This window comes from Petaurus breviceps, unplaced genomic scaffold, assembly GCF_028583685.1.
Source record: "Petaurus breviceps papuanus isolate PSGF00001 unplaced genomic scaffold, PetGlider_PUasm1.0 226, whole genome shotgun sequence".
Lineage (NCBI taxonomy): Eukaryota > Metazoa > Chordata > Mammalia > Diprotodontia > Petauridae > Petaurus > Petaurus breviceps.
This window is the reverse complement of record NW_027185890.1, coordinates 10370479-10381375: the sequence shown is the minus strand read 5'-3', so window position 1 is coordinate 10381375 and position 10897 is coordinate 10370479. Positions and strand designations below refer to the sequence as shown.

General features: G+C 37.1%; 1 protein-coding gene across 1 annotated transcript in view; it reads right to left on the bottom strand.

Moving 5' to 3' along the window:
• Nucleotides 1-317: 317 nt before the first annotated feature.
• Nucleotides 318-10897, bottom strand: part of NANS (N-acetylneuraminate synthase) — a 31677-nt gene continuing 21097 nt past the window's right edge. Inside the window, exons 4-6 of the mRNA XM_069095375.1 lie at nt 10440-10594; nt 6057-6323; nt 318-883 (exon numbers count right to left, since the gene is read on the bottom strand). Coding sequence (XP_068951476.1) covers nt 674-883; nt 6057-6323; nt 10440-10594 — 632 coding nt within the window. The 3' untranslated portion in view covers nt 318-673. The remainder of the gene's footprint in view (nt 884-6056; nt 6324-10439; nt 10595-10897) is intronic.

The window sequence follows — 10897 nt, the reverse complement described above, 5'->3', positions numbered from 1 at the left end:
TCTGGCTGCCATGTTATAATGTTGATCATACTGCATATGATTGATGGTTCAACTCAATATATGGAAAAATTTCTTCAACAATTAAGAGAAGATTAAGTTCTCTCTCACATACATCTGTATGACCATTTGTTGAGAATACAGTAGAAGGAATTCCTGCTCAGGTATAATTTAGATTTGATATGCATGATAGAGAAAAGCACAATGGGGCTCTAATTGGAACAGAAGAAGTAATGAATACAAAGCCAGTCATATAAAAGGAAATGAATTTTGTGGGAGAAGAGGGAAGCAAAGGATGATGTCATATGATGCCAGAGAAGTCAAATGAATGAAAAATAATTTATTGTCTTAACATGTGTGAGCATTTGTGATAATCTCTAGATACACAAAAACAGAAAAGAATCCCTTTCCTCAAGGAATTTACATTCTAATGGGCTAACAACATTATAGGGGAGTGGTAGCCAGAGGGGCATTTTGATTTAGAAAGTTACAGAAATGGCAAGTGGGGCCATAGGAGAGTAGTTTGTAAAGGTCATTTTTTCAGTCATGCGACAATTACTTGTTGAGTGCTGATGTAGCCCACTTTCCCCAACCATTCATTCTCCACATACCGATTATTCTAATTGGTAACCCAAAACTGAGACAGGAGTAGGAGCTCAATAAATGCCATTTTTCTTTAAGATTTTATTTTTTTTGACAAATTTTCTATTGCTTCTTCTGTGACGGTATCATCTTCTTCAATGTTCACTTTGACCTTCTTGCCAATGAGATTGGCAATGCCTTCAGGAGGATATCCTTTTGGTTCACCCACCTTCACTGTGAGCATATCCATTGTCAACACGGTACCTTCAGGAATCCTCACTTTGGCCACTACTGATTTACCCAGCTGCAAACAAAACAAAACAGGTTAGTATCTTGATATACACATGGAAGTGACGATCTTCTAAAGGACAGAGATTATTGTGGTTTTCTTGATTGCTTTTTTTAAATTCAATTTTATTTTAAGCTCCAAATTCTCTCCTAACCCTCTATTTTACCCATTGAGAAAGCAAGAAAAACAAAAATCATTACAAATATGGATAGTCAAGCAAAACAAATCCCCATATTATCAATGTTCCAAAAGAATTATGCCTCAATATGTATTCTGAGTCCACCAGCTCTGTAAATATGATTTGAGATCTGGTACTGTTAGGTCCTCTTCCTTTGTACTTTTTTTCATTGATTCCTGTGATATTCTTGCCCTTTTGTTACTCCAGATAAATTTTATTTTTTTCTACTTCTATAATTCTTTGGTAGTTTGATTTGGCATTAAATAAGTAAATTAATTTAGGTAGCATCATAATTTTGATTAAATTGGCTTCAACTACCCATGAAAAACTGTTTCTCCAATGATTTCAGCGCCTTTACTTGCACAGAGCATTTTGGAATTCTGCTCATATAGTCCCTATTGTGTCTTGGCAGATAAACTCCCACGCATTTTATATTCTTTGTCGTCTTTCCTACCAGATTCTGTTCATAAAATATAAAAATGTTGATGAATTATGTGAGTTTATTTCATATCCTGCAACTTTACTAAAGTTGCTAGTTGCTTCAATTAGTATTTTAGTCAACTCTCTGATGGTTTTGTGTTGGTTTTTTTTTTTTTGGTTAGGCAATCGGGGTTAAGTGACTTGCCCAGGGTCACACAACTAGTAAGTCTCAAGTGTCTGAGGCCAGATTTGAACTCAGGTCCTCCTGATTCCAGGGCCAGTGCTCTATTCACCATGTCACCTAGCTGCCCCTTGCTGTTTTCTAAGTAAACTATCATATATTAAAAGTAATTATTTTGTTCCCTCTTTGCCTATGCTTGTTCCTTCAATTTCTTTATCTTGTCTTATTGCTATAATTGACATCATATTAAATAGGATGGTGATGATGGACATCTTTGCTTTATACTTACTGTTACAGGGAAAGTCTCTTGATGTATCCCCATCATAGATAATGCCAATTAATACTGTTTTTAGATAGATATTACTTATTTTAAGGAAAGCTAAATTTACTCCTTTGCTTTCATGTGTTTTTTAACAGGAATAGGTGTTGAATCTTGTCAAAAGCTTTTTCTGAATCTGTTGCTATAACCATAAGATTTTTGTTGTTTTTGTTATTGATGTGTTAACTATATTTATAGTTTTCCTAATGTTAAAATCAGTCTTTAATTCCAAGTATAAATTTGGTCTGGTCACAGTGGTTTTTTTTTTCTTTTGTACAAAAGCTGTCATCTTGCGATGTTTTACTGAAAATTTTTGCATTGATATTCCTTAGGCATATAGGTATATAGTTCTATTTTTCAGCTTTGAATCTCCCTCATTTAGGGTATCAAGACTCTATTTGTGTCATAGGAGTGTGGTAGGCCTTCCTTTCTTATGTTTTTAAACAGTTAACATAGTACAACTGTTATTTGTAGAATTTGCTCGTAAATCCATTTTTTTTCCTCTTGGACTTGATTTATAGATTGTTCAATTTCTTTTTTCTAAGATAATTGAGTAATATAGCTCCTAATTATTTATCCTTCAAATGGTATTGAATTCATTTTTGGTAACAGTAATTTGATTTGATTTTTAAATCATGGTAGTTAATGGCTTATTTTACTGATTTTTTTTTGGGGGGGGGGCCAAGGCAATTGAAGTTAAGTGACTTGCCCAAGGCCACACAGCTAGTGAGTGTGTCAAGCTGGATTTAAACTCACATCCTCCTGACTCCAGGGCCAGTGCTCTATTCGCTGTGCCACCTAGTTGCCCCCATTTTACTGTTTTTTTTTTTAATTTCTAATTTTCATGATTTCTAATTTAGTGTTTAAAAGTTTTTAATGTGTTGGTTATCTAGGTTTATTTTTTTTAGTTGCATGCCTAATTTATTAATTTGTTCTTTCTCTTTTATCAATAAACATTTAGAGATAAAAAAAAATTTCCCCTAAGTACCACTTTGACTGAATCCCCAAAATTTAGGTATATTGTCTCACTTGTTGTCATTGTCTTTAATGAAATTAATTGATTGTTTCTATGATTTAATCTTCGACCCAAACATTCTTTGGGTTATTTAGTGTCTAATTTTTAATCTGTTTCAAAGGTCATTTATTAAATATAATCATATTGTATTATGGTCAGAAAAAGATATTTCAACTTCTTTGCATCTGTTTGAGATTTTTATGCCCTAATACATGGTCAATTTTTGTGAAGGCTCCATCACAGATGAGAAGTAAGTATATACCTTCCAATCTATTCAGTATTCTCCAGAGGTCTATCATATCTAACTTTTCTAAAACTCTATTTACATCCTTAATTTCTTTTTTAGGGGGAAAATTGATGTCCCCCACTAGCATAATTTTACTATTTCTCCCTGTAACTCATTTAACTTTTTGTTCAAGAATTTAGATGCTATGCCTTTTGGTGTATGTTTAATATTTATTAATATTAATAGTAATTAATTAGTCACTGTTTGTGGTACATATCGGCAAAAAGGAGTTTTCCTGTATATCTCTTTTAATTGAGTCTGTTTTTGCCATTGCTTTGTCTGAGATTATGACTTCTACCCCTTTTTAAGCCTCAGCTGAAGAATAATAGATTCCCTTCCAGCTTCCTATTTTAACTCTGTATTTGTTTTTCTGTACCCAAATATGCTTGTATGTATATTCTTTCCTCCTGGGAAAAGTTAAGATGAGTGCTTGGTTAAGTGTTATTCATTCTTCTTTTTTATAGACTTCTATTTGTGAACTTCAAGTGAGATAATTTTCCCTTCCTTTTCACTCTCCCCCAGTGCATTCCTCTTTCCTTTCCTTTCCTTTTGCTAAGATCCTTAAAACTACAATCACTTCCAGGTCTTCTATGAGCCCTGTTGGTTATAGCATTCTGAGAGGATACATTTATCATTTCCCCTATATAAGAACATAAAAAATTTAACCTTGTTTAGTCCCTTATTAATGCTTCTCTTAATTCCTGTGTTTATATGTCAAATTTTTTACTCATTCTGGTCTTTTATTAGGAACATTTGGAAACCCTCTATTTCACTGAAGATCCATTTTCCCCCATTAGGATTATTTGCTGGGTAAGTTATTCTTGGTTGTAAGCCTAGATCCTTTACCTTGTGCAATATCATATTCCAAGTTCTCCATTCTTTTTAAGTGATGGCTGCTAGATCTGTAATCCTGACAGTGGCTCTTCAGAACTTGAATTCTTACTTTCTGGTTGCTTACAGTATTTTTTTCTTTTGACATAAAATTCTGGATTTGGACTAATATTTCTGGGAATTTTTATTTTGAGGTTTCTTTCAGGAGGTAACTGGTAGATTCTTTCAATTTCTACTTTTCCTTCCAGTTCTAAGAGATCTGGGCAGTTTTATTTCTTTAAAGATGATATCCAAGTTCTCTCTCTCTTTTTTTTTTGGTCTTGACTTTTAGATAGTTCAATTGATTCTTAAATTACTTCTCCTTGAATCATGTTCTAGGGGAACTGTTTTGCTATTGGATACCTCCTATTTTCTTCTATTTTTTTTTTCAGTCTTTTGGCTTTCTTTTTAATATTTCTTGATGTTTCATAAAGTCATCAGCTTCTATTTAGTCAATTCTAATTTTCACGGATTATCTTCTTGGATAAGGTGCTGTACTCATTTTTTTTTTAAATTCATTTTTAAGCTTTAAACTCCCCCTCCCATCCCCGCCCCAAACTCTTCCTTTAACTCTTGTGGGAATTCTGGTGGAATTTGTTTCTAAGCTATATTTTTCTTTGAGGCACTGCCTATAATGTTTTCAAATCATTCTCTTTTTCTGGGTCTGGGTCCTGAACTTCCCTGTCACTTTAATAGCTCTTTACAATGACATTCTTTTTGTCTGATCACTCTTCTAGCCTACTTCTTGACTGTCAACTTTGTTAGGGCTGGCTTCTATGCACTTCTGGGGGGAAATGGCTAGCCTGAGTTTCTGTCCTCTTGCATCCCTGGGGTGCTTTCACAGCTCAGGCTGGGGAAGAGGGGTGATGTAAGTTTTCAGTGCTTCAAAGCAAGGGGAGAAGTCTGCTTACTGCCCTCCTGGTCTAAACTCTATGAGTTCCTGACTCAGGTTTGAGCATGTTGGTTTATCCCTGACTGGGAGTTTCAATACAATTTTCAATACAAGGGGGCTAACTTAGCCACTATTAGCCCCCTTGGAGTCTCTATAAGGTCACAGCAACTGAACAGCAGGTCTACCCCTCAAGTCCAACCTGGAACTGTGTAATGGAGTAATGCTCAATCTCCATTTTTAGTCCCCAGGTACTAGAATGTGCCATACATAGTGTGCCCCTGGCTGGACCCTGTTGTTTATAGACCTGTCTATCTCTTTAAGCCTACCCAGACTAGAATAATGACTGTGGCCTTCTTGGATCTCCTGACTAGAATTCTGATACATTTTCTAGGTCTTGGTGGAGGTGGTTTGGTTGAGTAGCGAAGCTGTATTTCTTTCTACTAGTACTATGCCATCTTCACTCTGCCACCTCTTTAGTTGTTTCAAAAAATTTTTTAAATATATGTGTGTATATACATACACACACACACACACACACACACACATTTTGTAAGAGATACAGAGAGGATAGGGTGGCATTTATAGGTCCAATACCAAAGGGAGGTCCTCAAATAGGAAGGGCAAGGATTACAAGGGAGGGGCTCTTGGGTAACAGGGAAGCCAAGAGACAAGGCAAATTTTGACTACTTGCTCCATCATCAATCCTGGTATTCATACCATCAGGCCTTGATACCGAGAGCTTATTAAAATGTGTGTATATACCACATTTCTAATTCGTGTTCATGATTTAAAGAAAGGTTATTCTGGAGTAGAAGTTTTCTACTCCAGATCCTATCAGGAGTTATCATGTTATGATTCTATTACTAGGAGCCCTTTTTCTTGACTCCAAATATAATTCTTTCCCCCTACACTATGTTCCCTCAAATTTGAATTAATGGAATTCTGTTTTTTCATCTGTGCCCTAATCACAGAATAAACAGTTTTAGATGAGTTTTGCTTAAACACAATAAAACAATACAAAACTCACCTTCTCATTGCAGGCCACCTCACATGGCAAGAGCTGTTTAACTGGTGATCCCAAGGCTTTTTCTATGAGGCGAACTGCTTTCACCAATTCTGCCAACTCATTTGGCTCCAAAGATGCCTGATGGTCACTCCCTTTCCAAGTTTTATCCAGAGTCACATGACGTTCTAGTACCTTAGCTCCTAGAGCAACTGCAGCCACTGAGACCATAATACCCATTTCATGCCCAGAATATCCTATGGGGATGTCAGGGAATGCTTTCTGATATTCCTTTAACAGAAAGAAAAAATTGGCAGAAGCAGAGAGGAGATGTTGGAGAGAAATGCATTATAAGAATGTTTCTGATACCTAGATCATCATGAATAACATCAGAACTAATAAAGGAATAATCATCCTTAAAGAGCTACGATTAACTAACTTCTGCTTGAAAGTGTTATTTGAAGGAGTCTGCTGGAGCCAGCTCCCCAAAGTCAATTACTAAAATTTCAGAGTGAGTACTTAATACTTCAGAAACTGACAAATGCTACAGAAATATGGGCTAGATTTATTGTTTTATATAATATTTAGACCTAAAGTGGTGGAGAAAATGTTAATGCATATTAAACTTAGTGAGTCATGTATATATTTTTTTCTTTTCTGGAGAGTCAGTAAAAAATTTATCAACACATTCCTGGTTATTTCTCTCTCTATTTCTTTATTTCTATCATCTATCTATATCCATCTATCTACTGATCTATCTATATCTGTCAGTTTATCTTTCTATATCTATAGCAATCTATTGATCCATTTATACCATCTATCTATTGATCTATCTAGATCTATCAATATATCTATATCAATCTATAGCTATCTATATCAATCTATGGATATATATATATCAATCTACATATCTATCTCTATTTCTTATCCTCATAAGAATTAATTAATCTAATTAAGCTAAGGTGGTACAGTGAATACAGCACTGACTCTGGAGTCAGGAGGACCTGAGTTCAAATCCAGCCTCAGACACTTAACACTTACTAGCCATGTGGCCTTGGGCAAGTCACTTAACCCCAACTGCCCTGACTTCTCCCCTCAAAAAAAAAAAATAATCTGGCAACCAAGACCCTTCATAATTTAGTCTAAAAACTACTTTTAGAACAAAAATCTTTTGTTGATGCCTTTTCATCTTTTCTTCAACCCTCTCCCCTCTGGTTTGTAACCTCCCCTGTGACAAAGCAAAACAACTCAACAGACGCATCTGATCCAGTGACTGCACCTGACATTGTATTCAATATGGTCCTTGCACCCCTGACCGCACTCCTGCCAGTATGATCCCACCTCTTGGCTATGAGGAGGCAAGCATATTTTACTGTCTGTTTGCCCAACTTCTTATTGCTTTTTCACTTGCTGTCAGCGCTGTATACTTTGTCAAGGCTGGGTCTGCTTAGTTGGCCTTGCTCATTTCAAACAAATTATCCCATGTTTGCCTGAATTCCTCACATTCAGCATTTCTCACTGCACAATGATATTCCATTACATTCACATACCACAGTTTTTAAAATGCATGAGCACCCATTTTGTTTCCAGTTCTATGCTTCCACCAAGAGTTCTGCTATGAATATATTTATATATGGGACTTTTATTTGTGTCTTTGACATCCTTGGGGAACCAGTCCAGTGACAGAGTTGTTCAGTTAATGGGTATGGAGAGCTGCTTCTTGTCACTTTTGTTCTGACAGTACATCCAGGGTACATTTTTTTCATTCATCCCCCCACCCCAATTTAGACTACCTGTGTTTCCCCGATAATAAGACCTATCCCGAAAATAAGCCCTCCCCTTACTGTGTAAGATTCCTCTAAAATAAGCCCTCCCCCGAAAATAAGCCCTATTGAGATTGCTACTATAGTGAAGGTGATCCCCTGCGCTACACGCTACATTACGGTACCCTCTGTATGCACCATCCTCCCCCCCCGTGAAACGTACTCCGTGCTCCAAGCTGCATCCAATCAGAGCTGCAGCAGTGAGCGCGTCATCCTGTTCTTTATTGAATTCATTATTGAATAAAGGTACATTTTTTGTTCACATTTACCTGTTTATTAAAATTGCTGTCAATGTTCATTAAAATAAGCCCTCCCCTGAAAATAAGCCCTCTGGTGTTTTTCTGTCCAAAAAATTTAATAAGACAGTGTCTTATTATTGGGGAAACACGGTACTACCATCCTCTCTTATCTGGCAATGTGCAAGGCCTGAAGTGATACCTTTAAGTAGTTCTAAATTTGTATTTATATGATTAGTGATTCAGAAAGTATCTTAATGTGGTTGTTAAAAGTGTATAATACTTCTTTTGAAAACTTTTTATTCCCACAGTTTGATAACTTACCTGTTGGGGATTGGAAGTCACACAACTGGGCTATGAATCCAAAACTTCTGCCATAAAGACTAGCATTCTAAGGGCAGCCAGGTGGCGCAGTAAGAGCGCCGGCCCCGGAGTTGGGAGACCCGGGATCGATTCTAGCCTCAGATACGTAGCACCCACACAAAATAACTGGCCGTGTAACCTTGAGCAAGTTATTTAACCCAATTGCTTAAAAAAATAAAAAAAAATTAAAGACTAGCATTCTTGATTTCATCACAGCTGCCTCCTCTGAACTACTGAAATACTCTTCTTTATCACCCCTTCAGACTAAAAAAAAAAAACTCCATGAAGATAAGAAATGAATCTTCATAAATCTCCAAGTCCTATTGCTACTAAAGAGGGTAGGAGAGGCAAGGGACACTGGTCTGATTTAGAACTGGAAGAGAAGTAGTCATCTATGTTCGAATCCCTCATTCTGAGGAGGCCAAGACTCAAGGACATTGAATGATCTGCCCAAGGCCAAAGAGGTACTGAGTGGCAAAGCCAGGACTTGGACTCTGACTCCAAATTCTATAATCTTTCCAATTACCACACTCTCTGCTTTGGGAAGATCACTCTGGGGCAGCAGCACATAGGATGAAATGTAAGAGACGGGGACAGCCTATGGCAACAATAACAGAGATGGGATCCTGAGTGATGGGGATGGGAAGGATAGGAGAGAAGGAAGGAGGATTTGAAGAGGAAAAGTGCTATGAGTGAGCTGAAGCAGACACCAGTATTTCAAACTCTACCACTTTTGGCCATGCCAGCAGCCTTGGGCCATATCCCATTCCTCTACAAATCTGAAATGCCCTAGAACAATGGGCCTTGTCCCCTGCAACCAATCTGTGGACTACAGGTAGTAAAAGGCTTCATTTTGAATACCCATGAGCCAGTTTTTGGTCCTCTAAACATTTCTGCCCTAAGTTCAAAGGGGAGGGTGGCAACCTTTTATTCAACCATGGGGGAATCTATACTCAACTAGCCTCTGTTGGGAATCCTTGTCTTAACAGCTAATGGTCTTTCTTTAGCAATAATGATTTTTTAAAAGAGACTTTTCCACTTCCTATAACATCCGTCCTCTTTGACCCATAGATTCCACTGCTAGGCGTGTACACCTAGGAGGTCAGAGAAAGGGCAGGATCTTATAGATATTCATAGCAGCATTTTTGGTAGTAGCAAAGAACTGAAAACAAAGTAGATCCCCATCATCTAAGGAATGGTTAAGCAAATCATGGCACGTGGATGTTATGGGTTTATTATTGTACCATAACTAGTAACGAATGTGAATTCAGAGAAGCATCTGAAGAGAAACAGGGGGAGATCTATTTGGAAATGAAGGAGAGAGTAATAAAACTAAAAAAAGAGAGAGGAACTTTCCCTAGTTTAAGATAATGTCCTAAAATTATCACATTAAATTGTTCTACTCGTCTCAAGATCTAAGTGATAAGTGTGCAAAACTCCAGCAACTTTAACGATTGGGGGAAAATGAACCTTAGAGATATACCTGATAAGAAATAAGAATGGAAGGGGCAGCTAGGTGGCGCAATGAATACAGCACCGGCCCTGGAGTCAGGAGGACCCAAGTTCAAATCCGGCCTCAGATATTTAACACAAAAACTAGCTGTGTGACCTTGGGCAAGTCACTTAACCCCAATTGCCCTCCAAAAAGCAAAAAAAATAAAATAAATAAGAATGGAATAAACCTTTTGAAACTGTGATTTATCTTCAAAACATGACAAAAATATATCAAACCACAGTAAAAATTAATGATGATATTTGTATTCAATCTGATTGTGGAAATCAATAGCAAATACTAAGATTAAATTTCAAATTTACCTTTACGGGAATGCCTCTTGTTAGATCTATTTTGAAGTAGTACACTTGTTGGGAAACTTTGGAAGGTCTAAGACCTCATTACATACAAATAGTAAATGAGCACTTTATGTATACAAAATCCTGTGCCTACCAGAGTGGATACAGTAAGATAATGTGGATCAACTACTCACCGTAATTACCCGGAGGTTGACATCTTCTGGGAGCAGTGGGTAGGCACTGGTGCACTGCAGAATGCAGAAATCTGGGTTTATAGGTTTCACGATATTGTAGACCTGCTTCATCGTGTCCATGGACTGCATACCACTGGAAATAACCATCGGGCGGCCTGAACAACAGAATTACCAACACGGTCACTCTTCGCCAGTTTGATTACTTGTGTCAACCAATCCCATTTTGTCAGCAGGAATGCAGATTTTTCTGGACATTTTTTAAAATCAAAACTGATTAAACTTTGCAGACTGAGCAGAACAGAATGGTCAGCACCTTCCCCTTATGGGGAAAGAGTTGCATAAATAACAGACCTGTGATTTCACTGATGTGAGAAACTTCTTGTGTGGAAACTCCCTCAACTCACACTACTCTGTAGTTTATAGTGTTAGGGTTGCCTAAAGCACAAGACTTCACCCTG